Genomic DNA, 27,875 nt, shown 5'->3' on the forward strand with positions numbered 1-27,875 from the left:
AATTTTTTTTAAATTTTGCAATTAACTAAAAAATCAAATAAAATTTACAATATTTGTAATAAGTCGTGCATGTCACAAATTTCATAAAACTCCAACTAGAAGGGAGTTAAAAATAAATATGTTTAAGAAAATCAATAATTAAACTGACGTTACTTTTGAATTATGTGCCCTTTTTCTGCGAACGTCATATATTATAACTGAAAGGTAGCACCAACTACAGTAAAAATAAAAACCAAAACATTATTCCAGATTTTTGTTCAGCAGTTTCTTATTTGTCATTCTTGACAGTTTTAATATTTAAAAGTCAATATTTTCTGAAAGTTGTATTACACGATACCATAATTAAGAAAGTTATTAAAAAATTTGAAATTATGACCTGTTTTTAATCGTTGAAAACTAGGGATGTACCGACTAGTGGCCGACCGGTCGGGTAAGCCGACTATTCGGCCGTTTTTCATCGTCGGCTGCAGTCGGCGACTAGTCGGCTAAACAGCCGATCGGTCGGCTTTTTTTTTATTAAAATTAAAATAGTATACAAAACAATTAAACCTGGTTTACAGAACCTCAATTAAATATTTAATTGCGATTTAATTTTTAACCCTGCGTTAAAGTACCATGTGACCGACTCTACGCCAATCAGAAGTCGCTAATGGCCTTGTTAAATGCGCGATCAACTTAATCTCAGTTTAAATATTGTATAAACTGGCCCTAAATTGTGTTATTCTTTATTTTTGTACTGAGTTACTAAAAAAAATTAAATGTTAAAATTATCCAAACAAATTTAACACATTTTTTGGAAAACAAAGGAACTTTAGTTATTCCTTTTATTAAAATAGAACAAATCTTTAAGGTAGTCAAAGAAATAGAAAAAAAACACACTGTTTATCGCATTTATAAACCGGTTTTAGCAAAGCCGAACAGTCGGCCGACTAGTCGGTTTTTACTGGCCGAACAATCGGCTAGTCGGTTAGTCGGCCAGACCTACAGTCGGTACATCTCTATTGAAAACTTATTTATCAGATATTTTCAAATGCGTCATATTATTTTCACAGTAAATTTGGAAAATTTTGGTTCAGAAACAATAAATACATTCCAAATTTTCGAAGTACTTATTTCAATTTTTTTTTGTATCGCAAAACGTGAAACTTTATCAACAAGACCTTGCTATCGAAACATTCTGCTCCTTCTTGTAACGTGTTTGTAACGAAGATCTAATTATGATGAATGAAACCTGCACATCGTTCACTCTGTATATACATAATCAATTATACAGTGCCTTAGGTGGGAATCCACAACGATGAAAAATTAAGATCAATTTCCAACGGTCCTTAGAAACAAATTGCTGCACGTATTTATCACACAGCGAGTCCGACTTATCTGATTAGAAAATACTTTAGCAATAACATTAACATTGTAATTTTGCGAACAACGTAATTCATCGATGAAAGTTGCGAAAACTATCAACTTTCAGCACACGGATGCCTCTTGATTGCGTAAGAATCAGGACTAGAACCGCACTGAAATTTTTGATCCATGTCACTGACGTCATCTAAGTCCACTTGACTTTCAGTGGTTGAGAAATCGGAAGACAAACGCGGTAAATTAAGGTTGTAATTAGGTATGGCGTCTGTAAAGTAAAAACTTTGTCTTTGAATCTCGTTAAGCCGATGATTGAAACGAGCCGTAGTTTTTTGGTTGTAAGGCTGATTAATTTTCTTGAAAAAGTGTACGCCAAAGCTGTTTTGTGTAAGTGGCGCCATCTGCCGAGTGTGAAACTTATTAACTAGGTTCACTTGAAGCGTGAACTCGAGCATATAATGAAATGTATTATTCTTTAAAATACCGCTAAAATTGTCTCAGTTTTTATATCCTCAATTAAAAGTACAATGCGTAATGACCAATTAGCTTCCCATTTCAGTTTTAAAACGCGACAGAATGAAAATATATCTTGGGCGGGAACTTTTGTCGTCGAACGTAAATAAACAATACGCACTTAATTTATTTTATCTTCTCGTATTCTTCAATCAGAAATTAACCAGATTATTTGGCGACTCATTTAAAACTTACCGTATTCGACACTAACCATGTTGTTAAACAATGTTAATTAAACTAGGAAAATAATTATCGAACAAGTGTTGTTAGCTTATCGATTACCTGTAATTGATTACTTTTCAAAAGTGATTAATTGTACTACTAGATACAATTTGTAATTGTTTCTCGCGTAAATAAATTATTAGAAACTTTAAATTTAATTACTAAGCTTCTACATTCATTCAAAAAATGACTGTATGTTTGAATACAATATTGGACAGAGTATATACAAACTTCCTTCAGCAATTAACAGACCAAGGTTCACCCACTCTGCTTAATTATCTAAAGTATCTTTGGGTATAGACGAATGCCGTATTTAAAACAGTTATCCCTGCAGAACTATTAGATTTCCCAGAAGTTTGCTTCATACGTTACCTATTTTACAAGCACAGCATAATTACAAAGTTATTTCATTTTAATTTTGTTCTGTTATATATTCTTATCTATGTGCTGTATTTTTTTGAGACACTTGTATATTTGGGATGTATTAGCCAATATCCTTCTTAGCTGGCTCGGAACGTCCTTTTCCAACTTTCCTCGTATTTTTGCTGTCAAATTTAATAAATATTGTGGCGCTTTTTCTTCACGAATAAGAAAAGATCATGAAAAACTAAATCGTGAGTAGATAATTAACCGAACAACACATGAAATTATGTCCCATATTCCTCACCTTCTTTTAAAAATTGCATGCATGGTAAGAAAATTTTTCATAAATGTACACTCCCACGTTTTCATTAATATAATGTCTTCCGGGTTTGCTACAGCTTCATAATGTAACATGACGTTTCGTCTGCCTTACGGCGCTCTTCTTCGGAAGTAAAGTAGAACAGTTTTGTTCTTAGCACGTTATGAAAAATACATCTAGCCATGATGTGACACTTACAGTTGAAAAACATGACGTTCCTTAATGCATAATAATAACTATGGAAACAAGAAAAAGTTTGTTCTTATTATAGATTAGTGTGGTCATCGACTACATGAAACAGTTGTTCGAGCGACAATTTTTGATTTATTGACATAATTATTCCAAATATATTGTTAATTAATTCGTTTTCCTGTATGACTGGTTCGACGGAACGTGTAAAAAATGTTGTAGAATTTTTGTTGTGATAGCCAAGTGTCTTATGGTATGTCCGTCTACCTTGATAATGAAGTTTTGTATCATAGGAACACGCATTCTGTAAAATATGCAATTTAATTTTAACGCCGTTCTGACTCACAGACTCAAGCAAAAGTTTATAAAAAATTAACCAATCATATGTAGCTACGCATTAATTAAATTGTTTGTATTTGTAACGATCAGTGTAACCTAAAATTCCTCAAATTGCTTTATTTTTAATTATGTTTCATTTCCTTCTAATTTAGGCGGCTTGCACTTTTCTCGTCAGTCTCTTGTTCTTTTTTGTTTGAGAAGTTCCCATCATGGTTGGCAAAGCGCGTTAACGGTTTTTTTTAATTTATCGACACCACAGGGGTGCGTAGGCAGATTAAAATTTTGTTTCAAAAATCGCCACCCTACATCGTAGAAAATTACGCATATTTCTAAAGTTTTTGAGGAAATGTTTTGTGGTGTTGTATTTGAAAATCAAATGAAAATTGCGATCCTTTGAAATAGTTATTGGGTAAAATAATTAATAAGTATGTAATATATAGTGTAATAAATATACCTACATATTTCTTTTTTACTTCCTGATCGAAAATTAAAGAAGTATAGTAATCGAATCCTTTGGCCGAATTGTCACTTTCATATTTTCTCGACGGGTCATGACCTCCAGAGTATGAAAAAAGTTTCCGTCTGTCTGTCGGTCTGTCTGTCTGCATCCATTTTTATTAGAAAAGTAATCTCCGAAACTACTGGACCGATCGTTGTCACATTTTGTATGCCTATGCATATTAAGAATATCATGTAGATGGTTGAACGCTAGCTAAAATTTGGATAATCATCCCCACCATCAATGGGATGACGTCATCTCCAAAATTTATAATAAATAGTTTTTTTTTAAATTATGTAAAATAAGATACTCCTGCACTTGTGGTGTGTGAATCCATGTCGAATTTTCACCCTAGACATCGAAAATTCAAAACTGAGTAACAATATTTTGCAATAAAACTTTGAAACCGATTTCTCTTAAATCTGGTAAATATTTTAAGCTTATCGTAATCATGGTAAATCGTTACACAAAATGTATTCGTTTACCTCCTCCCAAAAAAACTGATGACATCATCTCAAAATTTTGCCGAATAAATCCTATCCAAAATTTGCAAAATATGATGAGTCTATACTTTTCATGACATTAAAAGTTTTCGAATTTCTTATACAGGGTGTCTCAAAAAAATTAATGAATTAGTCAATTTATTTTATTGATAAAATCAGAAACGGCTCACTCCGTTTTACCGAAAATTTGGGAATACAATACTACTATCATTAGTATTACACTGCACCTATCCAAAGTGATATACGTGTCTTTGCAAAAATGAGTTTCCCTTGATCACAAAATTTTGATGAAGGGAAACTCATTTGCATGCTTCTTTACATTTTTTTTAACATCACATACTTATCTTTATTTTAACTTACATATAAGGGTTCTCATAAAAAAAAAAATAAAATTCACATAATCAAATTTTAGAATTTTTCGAAAAACTTGGATTTGTTTTATAATATTTCAGGAGCGAGGGAAGTTCTGTCGAAATAACTTTGGACCAATTTTTTATTATTGTGATCTTAAAATCGGAAGTCGAACTTTTACAAAATATTGTCAAAAATTTCAAACAGTTGTGTTATTTCTAGCTCCCAAAAGGTCTTTAAAGTACAAACTAGATAAGATAAAAAATCTCAAAATAATGATCCGTGGTGATAACAAAGATAATACACTTTCTGAAGAATTTTTTTTTTCACATTAATTTGTTTCTAATTTTCCAATTTATACATTTTCGCTCAGTTATGCAGACAATTAAATGAAGTTGTAGAGAATTTGCGATCCACATTACCTACGTATGTTTTTCAAATATTGATTCCCATTAAATTTCAGATGTGAAGTTAACTTTTCATAATATATAATCGTAGTTGACCTCGTTTTACGCTTTAGAACCATAGTTTATTTTCGAAATTCTGATACGATATTGTAATGTTTATCCAATTTTCTTGAATTTTTTTAGAAATGAAAAAATTCACAAAAAATGACAACAGGGTTATTTTTAAAATCTGAGTTATAATATTTTGTGGAGAAATAAATAAAAAGACGCGCTTTATGCAGTATATAAATAAAACTGGGGTTTTAATGTACAAAGTGCTTGTAAAAATGTTTAATTATAACAATTTTCAAATATTTCAGTTTTTTCAAATAGATCATCCTAATTACAGGAGAAAATATATTTTATTGCAGCATCTTATTCTATTTCTTTGTTCTCTTTCACTTTTGTAAAGCATTTTTTTTTCGATGTGTACCTATTTAAATTTGGTAATTATTGGAATTTTTTCCACATCGATATATTGAAAGAAAGAGAACAAAAAATAAAGTAAAATGCACTAATAAAATATAGGTGTTGTATCTGAAAAACTGAAATGTCAATATTTGAAAATTGCAGAGTTTATTTTTATTTTATAAAGGCTGGGTATAATAAGAAAAATTTAATTAAAACTATAACACACTGGGCACCTCTGTTTATCTCTCCATAAAATATTGCAACACAGATCTTAAAAACAAAGTCATTGCGATTTTTTTTTTTGCATTACTAAAAAATTCAAAAACATTGGAATAACATGGCAACGTCGCATGGGTATTTCAGGGGCCAATAAGAATATGTAAAAATATATAGGGTATTCTGTTAACAAAAAATAAGTTGAATACCTACTTGGTCTTGAAAACAAAACACTCTGTATAGTTGAAAATAATTTTGGTGGATACTACTTAAAAACCCGTACAACTTTGGTCTCTAACTTGTTTTCTATTTCTAATGCGAAATCGAAAACCGCGCACTTAGTGACTCACCCTGTATATTCAAAATTTTAAAACTATCGGAATAAAAAAATACGGTGCGGTTCCCGAAATAACAGTGATGAAGAAATATGGAACCATTATTCCGTATAACTATAGATCTAGCTATTGCTGATTTTATTTATTTATCCAAAATTCCAAGATTTTACTATATTTTGAAGAAATAATTTTTCATCGGTATGGATTGTACACCGCACCATGAACGTTGTTTTTTTTTTGTAGTTTTTTTTTTTTAATTTACGTCGTATCATTTGGTTTCTGAGGGAACAATTGCAAAAAAGAGGAATGTATGACATACTTTTGATGACAAAAAATGATAATGTCCTCATTATTGTTCCTTTATCATGATGTTTCTAGTGAGACCGTGGTAAAAATCGATAACTATTAAAAATAAAAAAAAGAGAAGCACAAAAATAGGTGTGGAAAGCACGGAAAAATTGTTTTGTTTTTTTAATCCTTGTTATTTTTGTAAAAATACAGTGGATTACGTGTACGAAAATTTGATTAGACACGGTGGTAAGGTGCGCGGAAGAAAAAAATAAAAAAGAAAATGTCGGTGGCGCCGTGTCAAGATGGGATAAATTGGGCGAGTTGGTCTCGGATAATTGTATCCGTAGCATAAAGATGGAGCACACAATAATAAAGCGTCTAACCAGTTTCTGATATATGTTCTGGTGTAGATATTGTAAAGGAGGATAGGATAGCTACCCGAGCCGTCTCGGCGAGATGGGTAAAGTAAGATAGCGTTTGAATGCAGAGTTTGAAGCAGCAGCGATAGGACAGGCAGCACATGACGAGGGGTGCAATACATGTCCCACTATGCCCGTTCGAGGGGTATCGTCACCTACACGGTGCGTCCACCTTGACACCCCCCCAAAGGCCTCGGCTCCTCCCCGTTTGCGCACGCAAACTTATCCCCACTTTTGTTACAGCACTGGACAAGTTGGGAACGCGACATCTCTTCAGTAACAGTGCCCCCGAACCGGTGCAAGTTTACGCCGCGTTTGACATCGCTAGTTTAGTCCTTTACGGATGTCAAGCTCTCCCGATTCGTCTTAAAATACTTCTGGATAGAGTGTTTTCTGTGCTGCGCAAAGAGCAAGTGCTTCAAGTGTTGCATGGATTTGGCTGGACCGCGGAAGATTACGCTAGAGGATATATACTGCAGGTATTTCGTACTCGTTAATTACTTTCATTATCACCTAAGCTTGGCATTTCACACTTTTCGATCGGCCCGAGACGGCCGATTCGCGTAGGGCACCCCGAAACGCCCACTGAAGTGCGACGACTGTGACGAGAACAAGTGCCAAAATTTCGGCGAGATGACAGTGAGTGCAAAGTGTCACCAAGTGAGTTTTGACAAAGGAGCAAAATGGACCGTGAAATTTGGGCAACGTTTTACCCACGAACAAACCCAATGGTCGTAAAAATGTAGTGTCGATAAAGGCGGACGATTGTCATTCGGTCCGGACTCAATTAAGTCCACTGACAGTGTGAAATGGGATATAATAGTGACTTTTCGGTATGTGCTTCGTAAAACCAATTGTAGTCGTCAGTATTGAAAACGCGTTGACGATCAAAATCGATACAAAAACGATGATTGACACACGTTCTCAAATGCTTATTAGCGTCCCTTGTATAACCCAATGTCATATTCTAACAAAAAAAAGTTGCCGTCGAAAATTGGATTTTTTTGCTTATCATGACACCAAATTGGGTTCTGGGTTCTGCCGACGTTCGCTTGTTTCCCGACTGTCTTTACTGCACACCTTTGCTTCTGCCGACGCTCGCTAGACGGTCTCCTCGGTCTTTTAATTGCCGCTCACCGATTCGATTTCGGACTCTCAAACCTTTTTTATCAATCAACCCGTGATTAAACCGAGGCCTAAAACGCATAGTAAAGCAATTTCTTGGCACGAATGCGTTTGGGTCTTATTAAAATTTAAAATTTCACGAGCCGCGCTACCGACGTTCGTGCAACGCGAAGAATCACAGACACTCAAATTATACAGTATTTTGCATATCATTTTTGCGAGACGCAATCATTTTTACCTAGCTATAATTTCGAAAATGGCCATTTTCGGTCCTCTTTTTGCCGGATACCCTCCGTACTCTAATGTCCGATCCCGTATTTAATAATACATTCTCTTAAGTAATAACTGGGTTATGATTAAATGCCCATTTGGATCTCTATAATCAACCTTACGCTGACTTGTCTATTTTTAAATGCACTGTTTACATCTTTCGTGGCTTTCCAAAGTTTTCCTGTCGTCATTTACGCTCGTTTTAGACGAGATTTTGTCCCATTTTGACACAACACTCTCTAATTATTATTTCCCCACCGCCTCACCGCAAACAAAAATTAGCGACAACGCACAAATTTAATTTCCACCTCTAATTACATCTCACTCTTTTTACACTTAGAAACAGGGTGTGCAATGCGACGACAACGCCAACGATGCATTAGCACCTCGCTCCTGTCACCAAATATCGTCATTTTTCGATCATAACAATGCTCTATACCTATACATTACACGTCATTTAATTTAAATAAACAAACAATAAAATGCAACATGTGCCTCAGTTTCATTACATCATACAAATAATTTTGATTAGGAAAGCAACGGTAATCAAACAAAAAAAATGTAAAAATTAAATTTCTCCTTTAAAAACGATCATATGTATATTTATGTAACTTCATTTACATAATTATATAAGTTAATTAACAACAATGTAATTTATATTACTTATATCTGTTTACGATTGTTTATTAATCGCACTACAAACTTTACGCCTATTGTCGAAGTATTGCATTCACAATAACATCCCTGATGCACATAGATATAAATTATACGCGTATTAGCATATTCGTATAAAATCGGTTATACGCTGCCACATTAACTCGTAACGCCCACGCATATTTTACTAATAGGTACATTTCTTTGCGTTTTTGCCGTTACAACTCGAGATCAAAACTAACAATCGTTAAGAAAAAAAAACGTAAACATATAGAATCATGGAGAGTATTAAGAAATGGAACTGTCTAAGATTCTAGCGGGCTTTGACTTTAATCACTATTGTCTTAAATTAACAACGGTTGTGTTTGTTGATTTTCGTGTCAAGTTCAAAATGCAAATAAAACCAGAGTTTGCATTCCGTGTGTTTGTTGTGATTCATGACTAGACAACAAAGGAAGAATTGTAGATATTAATATAACTACCTATATAATTTCAAAAACTGTTCCGAAAAATCCATACATTTTTGACGAATTTTCAGATTCGAAATAATCCCGTTTCGATGCGCATGCGCTTCTTATAATCAAAAGTCGTGACATTTTTGACAACTTTCGAACTGTCGATTACTCTAAATAAACTTAGTTCCGATAATTACAGAGAATGTTTGCGAATTTTGCTCAATTAACCAAGTGGGACGACCGACAACGAATCGAAGATTTGAGAACGCTTTTAATTGAGTTTTTAAAATATGTAATTTTGATATTTCGCCTAATTAAGTACGGCAACGGTGATTACCATTGTTAACGCCGACAACATCTGTTCCGATTTAGAAAACATCAAAGCACTTCATTTGCGATTCCAAATCTGGTCAGTGACATCAAAATTCGCATCTGACAAGGGTCTTTAAAGCCCCCGTTAACAATTTTGACAAATTTGCCGGCCCCGTTATTACAACAAAAATGCCATTTTGTTACGGTATTCTTCGCGGCGCGCTTCCATTGAGCGACGGTCAACTTATAGTCTATCTTTATACTGCCGGCTAGAACTATTTCGATTTAAAGCAAATTGTAGCGTCCTCTTGTGTCAAAACCGCGTGTTTGTTTGCAGTAGATTGAACTTGAGAGGGGCAGGTGACTATCACCCCGTTTATTTATAAACGCGCGGGAGACATTCTGCAGGCTTCCTTTCTAAACAAGAATGCTATCGAAGCTCGATATTTTTATACATCGCCTTCATAAAATATACATTTCGTGTCTGTTCCTCTTGCAACTGCTGCATTCGCACGAGCCAAAACAAATCCGATCAATTTGCACTTATTGCTTTCATTTCCAGAGACCAAACAATGGCAGACGTCACGACCCGGCTGCCATGTCGCCGTTAATCGCTGAAAAATCAAAAACGACCACAGAGAAATCTTACGATTTTAAATTGAGTCGAACAAAAGTGATTTGGCTATTTTTGACACTCGGGGAACTTTATGACCAACATGGTTGTTGATTTTTAATCGAACGACGACAATTTTGACTACGGAGTTTCTACTTACTTTGACAAGAATGGCGATAACATTGACAATATTCCGGTAAACTGTCAAAATATGCATATCGTCAATGTTCTGCACAATTCATCACTGTGTTACGTCAATACTCTAATGATCCTGTCGTCGTGGCCTCCATGCATTTTATACGTGCCACACCCTGTCGATATTACTAATAAATAAATAATAAATATTGACGTTGGGATTAATGATGTGACAATATTTGTGACCAACTATGTAACCATCACACTAAAATATCAAAAATTTCTATTTATATACATAGAGCTACATCATAATATAATAATGTATGCCATTACACCATATTCTTTATTTTACAACTTGTTCAAATTTTGACAAACGTCATTGACTTTTCTTGATTTAAATTATTGCCCAAGGGGTTTGGGAAAAAATTCTATCAACTTCAACTTTTGGCACAGGTCTGTAGACATTGCGTGCCAAAATAATTTCATAAATCTCAAATCAAGTGGCGCATTTTAGTTCCTTGCAAATATTTTGAAAAACCAAAGAGTGGCCAACAAAAAATTATAAAACTCAACTTGTCTTAAGTTGTTTTTATACAATATTTTGTGTTCAAAAATGTCAGGAAACATGTTTCGTATACCCGCAACGCGAAAAAATTTAACAAAAATTCTGACGCGTTTCGCCAACTTAGTATTTTTCTGTCTGGGAAAATGTCAATATAATTTGCAAAACATGCCGAGGCCTAGATATTTTTTCAGTGTCGCGAGTGTGCTGAACGTGTTTTTAATATAAAAAAATAAACATTTTCTATATTTATAGAATGCAAATTGTTTTATAGATCCTATTCATTTCAAAATAAAGCGGAGATTTTACCACGCGATGAAAGACAACCTCATGTGTCAAATATTGACTTACGTTGTGACGCCTTCTGAAGTGGAGGCAACCTTCTGTGATATAATATTTACAATGTTGTTTGTGGAGATCTGTTTAATAGTAATCTTGATTAACACATTTTTTTCACTTTCTGTTTTGTACTACAAAGAGTTTTTGGTAAAAAGTAAATTTAACTAGACTTTTTGAAAACTTTTAAATTTTGCAAATAAATATTTCGAATTTTCTTTTCCGTTTATGAGGGTGGTCACCACCTCAAAGTTCTTATATGTCAAACGTAGTGGCTCAAATTTGGTACAAATTCTATATTGCCATATTTTCTATTTCTAGTCCATTTTAATAATAACCGAAAAATGTTGAAAATATTTGCAAAAAATGTGTTTTTCTCTTCATGTATCTCAGAAGAATTGGTGTGCTTCTTGAATCTTGACCGATTGAAGAAATACTCTCAACAGATGATCAATGTCTAGTGAACATTACTAATAAAATACCAACGAACTAATAATTAAATTATTACATTCGCTGTACTTGGCTTATGTCATAAACTGATTAATATTCGAGTATGCGACATCAACTTTGTGTTGTCGATATTGTTGATATCTTGTAAAAGCCTTGAGTTGTATGTTTATTATAAATATAAAGTAAAGCGAGACATCAGAAAGTAGTACTGTGACTATTATTATTATTGCTCGCTATAGAATAACGTAAGAATTTATCTACATTATCGGCAGGCAATACGTTATAATCCATATAAAACCGTTTTTTCTATACATTCTTTAACTTTTATTTTAACGATTTTGTTATTTGAACAAATCAACAAAGAAAAAAAATTGCCAATCTCGAGCTAATGTAGCATCAGGTTATTGAAATAAAATCTTACAATTTTTTGCTTTCCTACTAGGAAAGTGCGTGCCTATGTGTCCATAATTCTTACAGTGTAATAAACTGGTCTCTATTCTTCAAAGACGTGTCATTATTAAATTGTATGTCGATATTATTGATAGCCTGCGAAGCTTTAATATGTGTATGATAATAGTAGGTAAAAAAATATGAACCGTCATAAACACAACACGGAAATTTGAAATGTAGTTTCATAATTTTCATAACGATGTTTGTTCTCGGTACTGTATTTTTTTTTGGTTTTGGTTCCAAAAATAATTACAATAAGTCATTTTTGGTTATAGTCTTAAAACATAATTTTTTAATACATTCAGTTTTTTCATAAATCTAATATTTTTAGTCGATGCAAATTTATAGACCTAAAAAATATCAACTTTCATCTTCTTAAATGACCGGAATTTATGTGTCCGATGTTTGTGTTCCTAGTGAGGCATAATTTTGTCAGTATTCTCCACAGGTCGTCAACGTTATGCAGAGATTATAATTATTGTTATTATTGTATTATTACTTCACAGTTGAAATTTTGTTTCTTCTTTATTAATTTTGTAAAATATATATCTATATATACTATTTTCTTCGTTTGTCTGTGTTATTCATTTTTTGTATGTACTGTCTGCGGCTTGGGCGGCGAACTAACGGCCTCGGTTGTTGCAGGAGTCACACGGCGGCACTCTGGACCGATGGAGCATCTGCAGTCCTGAGGAGGAGCCTCTGGTCCTCCAACAGTTCCTTAGGTTTGGAGAGACGCGAGCCATAACGCAACAATTGCTTCTGGCGCAGCAGGCACTTCAGGATCCCACACTGGAGCGCCTAGAACGCCGCCACTCGCCAAGCCTCCGTCGGGCGATGTCACCTAATCATCGCCCGTCACCGCAAGCTGTTCCACACTCCGCTTTTCACCCGTCTCGCCTACCCACGATGTCTCCCCACCAAAAACATCCCTTAAATTTTTTAAAGATGCCTACCTCAAACGGACCTCTCCCAACCGGGTCTCCTCCAAGAAGCGTCAGTACTAGTCCATTGAACACGTCACCTCTGAACCGCCTCCAGAACATGCAACCTTTCGATTTCCGCAAGTTGGGCAGCGGCTTGAGCAACTTCCCGAATCGCGTGAGTCCAGATCTCAACAGGAGGAGGACGTTGGAGAGTGAGACGGTGGGGCTCAATCTCACGATGGCCACTTCGCTGTCCTCGTGCTTGCCGCCGCCACCGCCGCGACCACCCTCGCTGAGCCACTCGGCGGCGGCGATGGCCGCCGCGGTCTCGGCGAACTCCCTCGCGGCGGCGAGTCTGGTGGCGTCGACTTTCCCCGGGCTCATGTCCTCGAGGATGTCGTCGCGGAGCAAGTCTCCCAGTGCAGAAGTTCTCAGTGGCAATAACAATAGTGAAGAAGACGACGACGTCGACGAAAACTCTCATAGTGCACTTAACCTAAGCCGCGATAGAGATATACTGAAAGCCCCACGACAACCACGAGCGATACCGGGTAGAAAACCGACCACACCTACCAAAAGACAGTGGGGTTCTCCGGGCTTGCCCTTGAATCTAGGAACTCAGTTTATCAACCCCGCTACGGGGAAGAAGAGAGTGCAATGTAACGTATGTTTAAAGACGTTTTGCGACAAAGGTGCTCTTAAAATCCACTTCTCGGCGGTGCACTTACGCGAAATGCACAAATGCACGGTCGAAGGTTGTAACATGATGTTCAGTTCGAGACGATCGAGGAATCGTCATAGTGCTAATCCAAATCCAAAACTACATTCGCCACATCTACGCAGAAAAATATCGCCTCACGATGGCAGAAGTGCTCAAGCGCATCCTCTACTGATACCTCCGCAAACCGGTTTGTCGTTACCGGCTGCTGCAGCGGCTCTCAATCCGCTCAACCCGTTCGGTCCGTTTCCCCTACTTACGCCACCGCCAGACATTAGGCACCACACAGCCTTGAGTTCCATGGACTTCAAGCAAACGTTAGATCTTAGCATGCAGCGATTAGAAGAGAAGAAAACTTCGTCGGTTAAAGATTACAGCGTCCTGTCACTTGCGGGTAGTACCCATCAGCAATCCGAAGAAGAAGAAGAGGAAGACGATGACGGCATAGTCGTCGTAGGCGGCGACGAAGAAGAAGAACCTGAGAAAAGCGAGGTTACAAACGGCGTTATTTCCGATCAACCAGAAGATTTCAGCATGCCTTCGAAAAGGCCGAAGATGTCAGTGTCCGACGTCGAAGAAGACATGACCAGTAACTTAGACAGTAACGAAGATTCCTTGAGTATCGTCGATACTCACAGTCTGAAAGACGAACTCAATGTACAAACTAACAAAAGAAAGCGTAAGAGTCAGAACCCTACAAGATGCGCAGTACCTGCTATGATGGACGACGCCGTGAGCGACGGCGATTCATCCAACGACGTATTTTCCGAATCGATAAACGAAAAACATGATAAACAACAGGCGGACGAAGACAAGCGGCCGCAAAGTAGTCTTGAATTTAAAAAAGAAGAAGAGAAGGAGCGATGCGAGTCGCCCTTGAATTTAGAGAAAAGGTGCCCCGACGTGAACGCCAACGAGCCCGAGAAAGTCGTTAGTCCGGAAATAAAGAAAAGTCTGGCCCCACTGTTCATGATCGATAAACTAAAGAAAGAAAAACCCTTGCAAGAAACGGAACCGACCGAAGAGAACGAAGAAAGGCCAGCGAGTTCCGTCGAAAGTAACAAGAGCGACGAATCTTTCGACTCTTCGAATGCTCTGAGGCACCTGGAGAGCCTTTCGCATGGGCATTTTGGAGATTTGATGGCGAAAGGGCTCCATCTGGGACTAGGGGGGCAGGGACCCCAGTTTCCCCCGTTGGCGTTTATGATGGGGGGCGGTCCCCCGAGTCCGGCGAGATCGCAGGCGTCGTCGGCCGGAAGCAGCAACGGCGCAGAATCTCCGGACGAAAATAGCCAAAATCAGTTCTTTGGACATTTCGACAACGGCCAGTTTATTAGCGGAATGGACGTTCCTATAGACAAAGATAACCCTAGGAAGTGTACCGCATGCGGGAAGATTTTCCAAAACCACTTCGGCGTGAAAACGCATTACCAAAACGTGCATTTGAAGTTGATGCATAAATGCAACGTCGACGGATGCAACGCTGCTTTTCCTTCGAAACGAAGTAGGGATAGACATAGTGCAAATTTAAATTTACATAGAAAATTATTATCTACCTCTTCAGATAAGTCGGCAGCTAGTTTGTTTTTGGACAAGTCGCCTTTCGCTCTACACGGTGACTTTTTGACGAGGCTTTACGCAGAAGAAGCTTTGAAGAACCACCACTTACCTCCTCCGAATTTGGATCAGTTGATGCTCAACGGCGACAGAATACCGCACCCTCCTCTTCTGTTGCCTCCTTTAGGCGGCATTCCTTTTCCTTTGGGCAATTTCAACCACTTTACTCAGTTCAACGGATCTTCGGTGATGACGCAGAAGGAGAGGTCTTCGCGATCGAACTCGCCGGTTTCCGGATCGCCTCCTCCCTCAAACGCGTCACCCTTTTCTTTAAAATACACACACTGTGTCGAAGAAGATCAACCAACTCTCGATAAAGATGGAAATCTTCCTTGTCGGCTGTGCAGAACTCCCTTTCCTACTTCCTCACAACTTAAAGAACACTGCGAGACCAACCATTTATCGGAGATGTTCAAATGCACGGTAATGGGGTGCAACAAAGTATTTATGAGTAAGACACGGCGGAATTTGCATTCGGAGAACGAATCTCTCCACGCGAATTTAAGGAAGAGTGCAGAGGGTTCGTGACCGTTAGGTAATTTTTTTGACTTGAGAACTGTACCGTTGTGGTGGTGATCAACTGACGAAGTACTTATCAAATTTTAGGTGGTTTCTTATATGTGATTATTAGAATAATTAGTTTATTGTTAAGAGCCAGCTTTTATAATTTATTTTTTTTACTTGATGATTTTCAACTTCCTAAATCAGCCAGTCTTGAGAAATACTCATTGTATATAAAAAAATATTGTAGATTTAGGTGATCTCTCGTAACTTGTTATAGAAAACGCTATTCATGTGAATATTTCAATTGCTCATTTTTATAATACTACACAAGTATACTGGTTGTCCAAATTTTTCCTTGATAATTACAAACTGATTGGCTACGTATGTACTTAAAGCTTCCTTGTTTGGACAATTCGCTATACTTGACTCACTGTTGATGCATGCAAATGAATATTCACTCTACCAGTGACAATTTCAATCAAACGTGTATATTTAAATGTGCAATAACTTTGTAAATATGCTATCTTGCCTATAAATGTATAGATGTATATATTTACTATCATTAAATAGTGAAAATTATTTGCCCTAGAATATCATCAATGTATACGAAAAAAAAAACTGTGTCGGCATTAAATTTCTTTCCGCACCTTCAATGAAAAATCTCCAAATTTTCTTTCGTTAGCTGCAATTTAGATCCCCGTACTTTTTCATTGAAGGGTGACCGTTACAACCCAAATTAATGTTATATTTGTAATATCTTAAACAGCACACCTCTGTAAATGTTATTTGTTATTGCATATTCACACTCCAGTGTACAGTAACCATTATGTATCGCCTATGGGCTTCATTAAACTTATAGCTGTCGTACCCTCTCTTTACTTTAACAACCCCATCATCCAAAAAATAATAACAATAAGTAAACAAGCAAACAAGGTTATTCGACAGACTAGACTTAAATTATCATAAAGTATGGCCAAACAAACAATTACATAACGCAAACAGTAAAGATAGCGCCGGTTCCTCTTTGTCATATTTATAATCACCGTACACCGTGTCACAATTATAAACGACTTCGAAAAAAAAAATCTCAAAATTTTAGCTAAACAACGAACTATAACGATCGTCGAATACGATGATATAAAACGTTTGATTATTGTTTGACGAGATTTGATAAGTGACATGCGAAAATTGTGAAAACTAGAAGAGTTGAAATTGTTTGAGAATAGGTAGCGCCATCTGTCGGTGATCGATCGAAACAGTTTGCAGCGCTGTACCCGACTTCATTTGCAGCATAAAAAACGTTAAGTTACAATCTCAAGTGCACTTCTTATTTTGTCGAAATTTTGTTCGGATACATTTAAAAAAAAGTCGCACATGAATTATTCATTATTCGCGGCTCACCGCTTCGTCGCATTTTTGCTTTTGATTTGAATTTTTATTGCTTCGAATTTAGCAAGACATGCGTGATTAGTAGGCGATTTGATGTAGTTTTTTTTTTATGAGATGAGAATATTCTGAAAGCCATACAACGTGTGACACGCTAATAACACGGTATGACCAGCGGCTTTGGGTTTGACATGGGTCAACAGATCTTTCTTGGAATATAGCAATTAAGAATTTGTTAAATTATATGTAATTTTGAAGCTGGTTTTTAAAATTAATCGTGAATTAATCACAAATGTTTACAGTTCTATTGCAATTTTCATTGTGGTTCATTTCTATCATTATTTAGCAATTACTATGTTTAGGATAATGTGTTAAATTTGTATAAGTAATGTGTCGTGTTGGGAGAGTTAATTACGCTGCGCACTTTTTTAAAAAATGCCATCTTCGTAACGCTAATGCCACCGGACCCGCCCGATTTGCATGCAACGGACTTGATGGTTTTTTCTTATTAATTAGTGGCAAACGGCATCAAAAAGTTCAATTGACTTAATTCCATGTTGCAGGGGGTTCGGAAGGAGTGTGTATGGGAACCGCGGCAGAACCAAGTCAGACTGGAAAAATCAACACCGTTATTTAGAATAATAATAGATCATTTGCAGATTCTGAAATATAATTAATGTTCGAGGCTACATGCGTAAAATTTGCAAATTGTTCGCAATTTTACAACACATCATTTGCATTTTGTTGAATGGACGTCTAAAATTTCTTAGTTTTAAATCAAATTGCCGGGTACCTCCGAATTTGCAAACTAAATTATGTATTGATATATAGACGAACGCCAAAATTTCAAATGATCGCACCCTAATTAGTGCTGCCTTCAATCGGATCACATGCACTAACCGATTTTTCGTTCTTTTGGAACGAGGAGTGATTCTCCTTGTTTCGTTTTGACATCGAACGGGACAGAATCGCTTATCGTCGAGCATTATCAAGTTTGAAAATTATAGATCTGATAGTCTGGTGTAGAACCGATAAGCTATTATTAAGTCGAGACGATTATCGTCGATCGGGGACAATCCGATAAGCTGTGATTTTAAAATCTTAAGGACCGCGTTGATAAGCGACGAGTGATGTTGGTAGTGTGTGCATTGCATTGCTTAACGCTATTACGGCCTGCGGTAAGTGACCGTGCCTTCCTCGCACATTTGAAACATCTCCTAATATTATGCTCGTGAGTGAAACATTTTCTCCACTTACTATCCAATTTACCTAAGGCATGTGCACTTTCATATGCATCAAGCTTTATTTCTGCGATCATATTGCCATTATTACTTCTCGTTTTTCTTTCTTTCTTTACACATTCCAGTTCTTCCGTTAGTAACTGCCTCTTCGGCGTGACCACCAGCTCGATTTAATTCCTGATTGATATAACAAATGCGCTAATTTCTTCAACACAAAGCTTAGCCACTTTTCGGTCATTTTTCCAGGACGAATCACACACCTGCAATTGAACATGAGCAAATCATTCGTGATCGTTGGCTCACTGTTGCATTGTCGTGATAAAACCGCTCGTAATGTTCAATTAGTCATTTAATTTAATATGCATGATACTAGAAAGTAATTTCAGTAATTGTATAAATCACATCATTTTTACGCGACTGAATACCTTCCAATCCTTGCTCGTAATTATCGATAATCAACCGCAATCGTAAGAATTTTACGCTCGTTTTTTACGTAGTAACAAAGCGACTTTGTAGATGTCCAATTAATTTCATCGGAGGTAATATTGGAAATAGCGACCGCGTTAATGATGACCATTAACGGGAGCAGCTGCTCCGGAAGTCTCCTGGACTAAACCCCACGCGATTTGTGCATGTTACCATTTGTTCGATTGAAGATAACGTCCTTTAAACCACCACTCACGATACCACCGTAATCGAAAATGTACACAATTTTCCGCTCAGATCCCGTAACGCTCCACGATCGCGTCCAAAAATTACCGAGCCCGACCTCGATGGAGCTGCCAAGCTCATGTGACGGACATGCGACATCGAAAGGCGCGTCAGATTCGAAAAACTCGACCTCTTGGAATCAAAACGCACTCGTACGATTGATACGCACGTACGCGTTCGTGTAGTTTTCCGTGACCACCCTCGCACGCTCTGTCCGGCTCTCCCCTACTCGAAAATGTGATCGGCGCGATAAAACGTTTAGCCAGAGGCTCAAAGACATGCTTGTCGCAATTTATTTCACCCAACCAAAAATAATTACTCGAAACGTGATAAATAATAACGATAACATCGTCATTTGGACTTGTCAACAATTGTCGACGTGATATATGGCTTTTTATTATAAGCGCGCATGAAATTACCCGAGCGAAAAATTTTGTTGTTACTCTTAATTAAATAAGTGAGCTTGTTGTGACCCCATGTGTTAAATCGTGACGGGCGGCGCTTGACATTCTGTCGGAAATGACACCAACTTACGAAGAAATACTTCTGACAACTTAACGACTGCCTGCTAGCTAAATACACGGTTTGTATTCGTATAAGGGGAAATGCCATATTTTCCTCGTAGTTGTTTATTGGATTCTAATTAAGTAAAGAACTAGCGAAGCCATTCTCAAAAAGAAACGAAAAACCAAAGACGGTTCCAGCTAAACAAATTTTTAACGGATTTTTAAAATAGGAGGATAAATATTTCTAAGAAGGCAGGTTATCAGATAGTATAAAATACTAACTGATATCGACAGACTCATGCAGACTCATAGTCGTAATATATTTGCACACAAAATTTTAATTATTGTAAAATGCTGTTATAAAATTTTGATTTTTTTCAAAAACTCTGGATAAAAATAATAAAGACTGATTCGCAAACTAGGAGTAAAGAAGTGTCTTACTTTAATTTAATATTATAAAATTTTGAAAATGGCTCATCAAATTGTTGCTCACAATGATCAAAGTTTGGTTTAGCGTTTTTCATATTCTATTCTATGACAATACTTCCTTAGCTTAGCTTCCCTAGGTATGAAAATACCTAGCATTCATTTTCGATTCATGAGCAAACTTTTACACAAATGAAAATATTGTCTATTTCTTATGACTGGACTGTTAAGAAAAGTTTTCACTGTATACTTGACGTTAGTCGAAAAAATTGATCTAAAGTTATTTCGACAGAACTTCCCTCGCTCCTGATGTACATATACAGGATTTTCGAGTAGAGTTTTTTCTTTACACAATTTTGTGATGACTCATCAACATTTTTTCAAGGACACGTATATCACCTTGGATTGGTGCAGTATAATACTAAAAATAACAGTATTGTGTTCATAAAATTTTCTGGCAAAATGGAGTGAACCGTTCCTGATTTAATCAATAAAATAAATTGACTCATTCATTAATTTTTTTGAGCAAATATAAAAAATATAAATGCGGTGGGTACCTGTACCTGTTTAGATCGGTGCCTAATAGATTCATTCGCATTCCTGCTAGCGTGTTGACCAGTTCACTTAAGTTTATGTTTCCGTGTGTTATTGTTTGCGATTAAAAAAAATTAATTAAAAAATCAACCCCTTCTGAAGTGTGCATTTTACGGTCGGTACTGACTGACAGTCCGTTGTCAGATTGTGATGACTCACGATGTTGAACTTAAAATAATCCATCTCTAAGAACACTTGTCCTTCAACACTAGGTAATAACAATCTGACGCTCAAGTGCTTATTTATGTTTATACATCGAAAGAATGTCACGCACAAATTAGTCTGGTTTGAATGAGTTTGTCTTCTCAAAACACAGGACTAAAATTATTAATTTAAACCACAATCGAACAAAATGTTCTGAATACATATTACAATTCTTAGTTTATCCTTATTATATAAATACGTGCGTATTCTTCACATTTTCGAGAAAATGGGATGACTCTTTCTTCATTTGACCAATAAAAATATTGTGACGACGTCATCAACATGGACAATACTAGTCACAGCACAAAAGAAAAGTAGTCACAGCGTATCACCAGTGCAAAAACAAAAACATGGCTATTACCTTGAATTGGTGCAGTGTAATACTAAAAATAACAATATTGTATTCCCAAAATTTTCTGGGAAAATGGAGTGAGACGTTCCAGATTTAATCAACAATAGAAATTTACTCATTCATTAATTTTTTTGAGCCACTTGTTTAAAGAAATCTAAAAAATATGAATGCATTAATAAATCACAAGTAAAACTCATCATATTTTGCACATTTTGGGTAGAATTTATGCGGCAAAATTTTAAAATGACGTCATCAGTTTTTTGGGGTTGATAAACAGATACATGTTACTTCAAAATTTACCATGCTTACAGTAACTTCACACGGTCTGCAAGATTTCAAAGTATTCAATTTTGCAATTCTTGATTTAATCAAGAAAATAAATTGACTGTCATTAATTTTTTTGAGACACTGTATAAACGAATCTAAAAAATATTAATACAGTGATAAATCACAAGTATAGTTTCATCATATTTTGTACATTTAAGACAGGATTTACTTTGCAATATTTTGAGGTGACGTCATCAATTTTTAGGAGGGGGGAGCAAATACATTTTGAACGAAAGTTTACCATGATTATGATAACTCTAGAATATCTCCAAGACTCTTATTAAAGCATTCGGTTTTGCAGTTCCTAATTAAATCGATAAAATAAATTCAAGCATTCAAGTATAGACTCATCATATTTTGCACATTTTAGATTGGATTTATTCGGCAAAATTTTGAGCTGACGTTGTCAATTTTTTGGAGGGGATAAGTAAATATATTTTGATTAAAAATTTATCATGCTTATCATAACTTTAAAATATCTGCAAGATTTCAAAGCATTCGGTTTTCCAAATTCAAAATTAAATTGCAAAATGTGTTTTTATAATTTTGATTTTTTCCAAAAATCTGGACTATGTTATTTTATACAATTTAAAACCCATTTACTATGTACAATTTTGAAGTGACGTGATCACATTATTGGTGGGGATGATTAGACAAATTTTGGTAAGCGTTTTACCATCTACATGATCATGATATTCCTAATGTAAATACAAAATTTGACAAAAATCGGTCCAGTAATTTCGGAGGTTACATGTCCAATATACATGGATACAGACAGACAAACAGACGGACGGAAACGGGAGACTACTTTTTTCGTACTGTAGGGGTCATGTAACGTCGAGAAAATATAAAAGTGGCCATTCATCTGATGGACTCGATTACTATACTTTAGCTTACCCTCGGGAAGTTCACTTATTTTAAATCTAAACATCAATAGAATAAAAGCATAATCATCAATAAACTCAAACTGAGAAATTTGTGGAACGAGCTGAAAACGAATGGTGCAATTAAAGCTAGCGAGAAATTCGACTTTTTCAAGTTTTTTTTTTTCGTGACATCAAGGAGTCACAAATGCGTCACTTTGACATGTCTAATCAAACAATATAGGAATAATAAACATAATTTTTTAATTTATTACATCGTTAAACAGCGTGCGGGGCATGAGATAAGACAGTTACAAATAAAATTTATGGCATGTACAAAACTTCTGTTATTTTGCACAAGACCTGTATATTTTAGAGATGCGTTTTAATGGTATGTGTTTATAATTGGTGTTTGGGTAATAATAACATAACGAGCAGAAAACGTAGTTTTAAAAATTGAAACAAATGACATTTAATAAATGATGCAGTTGGTCGTAGCAGGGCAAATTGTTAATTGCCTAAGTTGTGGAAGATTAGGCCGGCGTGGAAGGGTATAATTAGTCGCTATCAGTCTGCTGTGTTTAAGTAAAGGTGAGAGTTTTTTATGGAAGAGTTAGGCGGCCTTCGCAAAGAGACCCTGTAAATAATGAGGCTACGCGACTTACCACAGGGGGTATTCGAGACTTTACCCCAGGAGGGCGTATTCATTTCCAATCACCACTGGATACTGTTTTAATTTTCTATGAAGAAATATATTGTTTTACAATACTGAAACGAGCTAATCTAAATATCGCCGGTTTTCAGCGCGCTTTCCGTCACGACGCGAAAAAGTCCGTTGTCCGTCAAACGCGAGATTATCCGTGAAGTTTTGATTTGCATTTTATTGATAAATCTCAACGAAGATGCGGAAAAGCGTTGCATGTAAACTGACAGTTTACATTAGGATTTGTACGGTCAGCAGTTTGACGGCAGCATAAGTTTTAAGTCTTACGTCAATACCGAGTCCACTTTTCCCAAAACTAGACGAACACAATCAGTTTGCCGGGTTTTCAGATTGCGATATAAACGCTAGTCCAACTTTGAAGAGTTTCAAAGCTCCTTTATGACGTCGGATGTCTCTAATAAATAATAATATAAAACTGTAAAAATGTTCTATAAAAATGTAAAAAAGTACGAATTATTTAATTAGTTAAGTGCATAAAATCAAGTTGTGCTATTTTTCAAAATCCCCGTGATAACGCTGTTAGGAATTTTGAATCCGTCATAGTGATCGTATCCTAGGGTTCGTGACTAGAACATAGGTGTCACGACTACGTCAAAAACTATAGACAGTTTTGCGAGCGTACATCGTGTACTTTTTGACTGGAACGTGAGTTTTCCGTGTCTGCTTCAAATGCGAGTCCATTTTTCCTAAATCTGGGAAAACCTAATCAACTTACTGGGTTTCCAGGTTGCGATGCAGACGGTGTTCCAAGTTTAAAGACTTTAAAAGCTTGTTTATGGTCCGCGTATGTCGGTAATAAATTTATCCAGGCCAGATCTGCCCCTAAAGAAAGGGGAAGGAAGAGTTATCCATTAGGCGGTGTCGTGTCATAAACCAAATTATTTGGGTTTTTTTCGGCCGGCAATCACAATGAAGCTTACACTCGCTTTGAAGCTTCACGTACTTTACCTAATTTTATTTAGCCGTTATGCAAAGCAGGTTGCATAAAATGCACCGGTCGCTATACAATTTGCATGCTTTCAAATTTAGGTCCGAAAGGATAACGATGTGAGCGCTTCAGCTACCCTCGCGAAACCGATTTAATCAGAATTTTGTAATTTTTACAAGGCCGGCGAGGGAACGGATAGGGGCGCTTATCAAGGTGGAGTTACTCCAACTGATAAAAGTTCTTTTAAACACCGCTTAACTGGCAATTCGTTGCCCGAGGGTGGATATCGAGTGTATAATTTATCAATCAATCGGACATCAACTTTCGACGGTTCTACCGACACCATAGAAATGTTAATTCAGACGAAATTATTTTCGTCTTCCCCTTCATCGTAATGTGTTGTGACAGTTCGCTATCTGGAGCAGTTAAGCTACTAGAACCTCCAGAATTTGATGTCATCAAGTGCCGTGATAAATGGGGCAATATTTTACTCAGAGACATAGGACTTTAGCAAAGATGATATCTTCCGCTACGCTCCGTCTTAACTCGGACAGTGGTTATTTACTGACCGTGCAATCTTATTTATAATTTATATATAGATATTATATATCGCAGCCATCGGAGGCGAATCCATAAATCCGCCTTTTATAATTGATTAATGAATGTCATTCTCCGGATCGATATTAATTGCCATTCTCTAAACTAACGAGCAGGTTAAAGTAAATACCGTGACAAAATTTTATGCAATAGGTGCATCGCCGAGTCACGCCAAGAAGTAACAACGATTTACACATTAATCACCGACCAACAGAAAAATCAGAACCTGCAATAACTCATCAATCTCTCATATTTTGCAATAGCGAAACCACCATTTTAAAACTATAACACAAGTGCGTGATTGATAGCGATACCTTTTCCACCGTGTCACGAATTTCTGCAAAGACTCGCCTCAATTTCGTCCTGTCGGTAAATGAATAAAGATTAATTAAATCAACTAATAATGTTTACAGACGTGTAATTTATCTAACAAATACACGCAACTCTTCTCGGCTAAAGTGACCGAAGCTTGTCAAAATCCGGCTCGAAGGAGCATTTTGTTTTTCCGAATTTGTTCTCATATCGGATGAACTTATGCTTAGTGGGAGGTCCTGAGTGAGCAGTAGACAACCGTGGGCCCTATTTCGAGGAAAATTTGGTTTCGTAATTCAGTTCGATGTAAGAGCTGAAACTGAATTGACGAAAATGCCAATCGGTGTAAAATAAACCCTGCAGGTGACGTTTTTCTTCTGGCAAAACCGATGCCCGGATGGGCGAAACCGGTCTACAGCGTCGCGATTGCGGCGATCTTGAAAATGTCGCGTCGGACAAGCGTGGCGGTGGCAGGGAAAGATTTGTTAAAAATAAAATAAGAAAGTGGGGGTAAATAAACACAAGCTCGTCAAGTGTGAGGTCATTTCCGACATTCAGATGTGCGAAAAAAATGGCAAGGGTAAATTTAGCGGTTCTATTAGCGTAGTTCTGCTTAAACAATAAAATCAAATTCCACTTTATTAGACCATGAAACATTATATAAGTTTATATCAGTGTGCACGAACGTAACTATTTCTAGGACGAATGGACCACACAAAGTGGAAAACTCTGTTTTTAGGGGGAGCTCTGCATGACCGCGCTTTGTTTGCATAATGTCGTGTATTTTTGTCCCCAGAAGATCGTCGCCAAACCGAAAATGACCTTATCGCCGTGGTGTTGTAGCGGAATAGCACGACAGTTATAATTAGATAAAAGGAAACTGTAACGGAACAGAGATTCAATTAAAATTGCGCAATTACGAAGAAGATTTTCGAACAGAGGAACAGTTACCGAAAACATTGAGTACAGGTGCTCTTGGCTTGTGATTCACAGATCTCGTCAACATGCAAATTGTAATGTCTTCATTAGAATTTCACTTAATTTATTCGAGCTACTTCCCAAGCAATTTGAAAGTGATAGAATTTTTATTATAATGAGCCTTGATTACGGCCGAAGAACGCCACGGGATTATAAATCAATAAATATCATCAATTATTTAAAGTATTTAGTCAAGCTGCTTAGAAAACTCTTAAGGTTTAGCAAGTTTTAATGGGGGCGAGGATGAAGTCTGACTATATAATAACGTCGAGTTGTGGAGACACTCGGGGCGTTAATTAAATAAAGTGAGGAAAAATTGTAAATTTGTAGGGCCGGCGGAAGTCGAGAGGAAATAAATCAATCGATGGAGTGAAATGGTGCGGTAGAACCGAGTAAAAGCTGAAATTGCAACCCTTACTTTGTGAAACTCCTGATTTCCAATACTGGAAAGTAACAATGACGCTACGTTATTCTAAAGAGCTACCATAAATACAAAATCAATCTATCTTGTGGTCAGAAGGATGTTCTCTTCAACCCCTCGAATCTCATTTACATTTTCAGTTGAACTCTTCAAGTCCTCGGGCATAATTAAATCGTTCGACCAAATAAGAACCATCAATATTTTGAATTAGGTTACCCCAAGTCATATCAGAATATTTTACGCTGTATGTATATTAATGAGTTAATATTCGCCACAAGAACAACCAACCGAACACACCCTTCGCCAACCTTTTCCCCTTTTTTACAATTAACCCGCCAATCGAGACGGATTTTAGGTTTTAGATTTTAGAACGTTCTCTGCCTCTTCTATTCCATCGATAAACATGTCACACATCGTCGGAACGCAACATTTATCTTCAATACGTGTTGATATGAAAAGGTGATTCGTCAATTTTGTATTCTGTACTAAAGTTCTATGGACAATACGAAAAACCCGCCTGGAAATCCCACGAGGCTTTGGAGTATTAGTGACAAAGGAGAGCGAAACAATGTAAAAGAAAGAGGGAAACCGAGGAAGGCGCGTGTTACATATACATTCTCATCAATAACTCACTATCGTTCTCGTGAAATATGGAATTGTGGCTGTTATGACGTACGACCACCGGTCCCTTCTCCGTGCCCTTAGACACCGCACTGCTCGTCCACCCGGCACCCTCGAATCTATCTTAATTATTGCATCGCCCTGATGCCGCACGAGATTCTAAACGAAAAATCAAAAAAGATTTTTTGACTTGACGTGTAGTCTACTCCTCATTCTATGGTCCAGTGGTGGAAATTTTCGCCACTTTTATAATTTGATGATGATTTGTATTCTTACAGTTCTATGAAAATTTACGATATTTCACGACACAGTCTAACAATACACTGTGGAACTGTGGAAATGGTACCTGCAAAAATTACTAAAATAGTATTTGCGGTTTACTTGTGTCGTAGATCGTTGGGATTTAGCGCTGCAGGGGAGATATTTATGAGCCACCCGGTATAGCTTTTGTGGTGGCGAGAGGCAGGTTTCCTGGAGTTCGTGAGGTATTGATGTGATTGCGTCCGCATAAAAATAAATATCTTTCGTTTAAGAAGTAAGTCGGCAAGCAAGTACATATTAATATTGATTGATTTACAAAGAATGCCGCTTACGGTAGGAGTGATTCTGAGCTATAGATCATTAGATCATTCTCCTGCTACTGCGATATGCAATAGTAATATATCAAAGTATTTTGACATGTGAAAAAGTAGTGGAAACATTAATACAAGTTGGAAGTTTATAAATGACACTGTTAGAATATCCCAGTCACCAAATGTGAATTAGAATAGAATAGTTTATGG

At 36.6% G+C, this 27,875-nt stretch overlaps 1 protein-coding gene and 1 long non-coding RNA gene across 2 annotated transcripts in view; both read left to right on the forward strand.

Moving 5' to 3' along the window:
• LOC135131214 (zinc finger protein basonuclin-2-like) overlaps window positions 1–16,769 on the forward strand; it is a 130,399-nt gene extending 113,630 nt beyond the window's left edge. Inside the window, exons 4-5 of the mRNA XM_064058823.1 lie at window positions 7,019–7,254; window positions 12,783–16,769. Coding sequence (XP_063914893.1) covers window positions 7,019–7,254; window positions 12,783–15,926 — 3,380 coding nt within the window. The 3' untranslated portion in view covers window positions 15,927–16,769. The remainder of the gene's footprint in view (window positions 1–7,018; window positions 7,255–12,782) is intronic.
• A 1,651-nt stretch (window positions 16,770–18,420) lies between these two features.
• Window positions 18,421–27,875, forward strand: part of LOC135131228 (uncharacterized) — a 31,761-nt gene continuing 22,306 nt past the window's right edge. The window contains exon 1 of the long non-coding RNA XR_010280899.1: window positions 18,421–18,466. This is a non-coding gene — a long non-coding RNA (uncharacterized LOC135131228). The remainder of the gene's footprint in view (window positions 18,467–27,875) is intronic.

The sequence above is a fragment of the Zophobas morio genome, unplaced genomic scaffold, assembly GCF_036711695.1.
Source record: "Zophobas morio isolate AGI-343-1 ecotype UQ-CSIRO unplaced genomic scaffold, CSIRO_AGI_Zmor_V1 ptg000019l, whole genome shotgun sequence".
NCBI lineage: Eukaryota > Metazoa > Arthropoda > Insecta > Coleoptera > Tenebrionidae > Zophobas > Zophobas morio.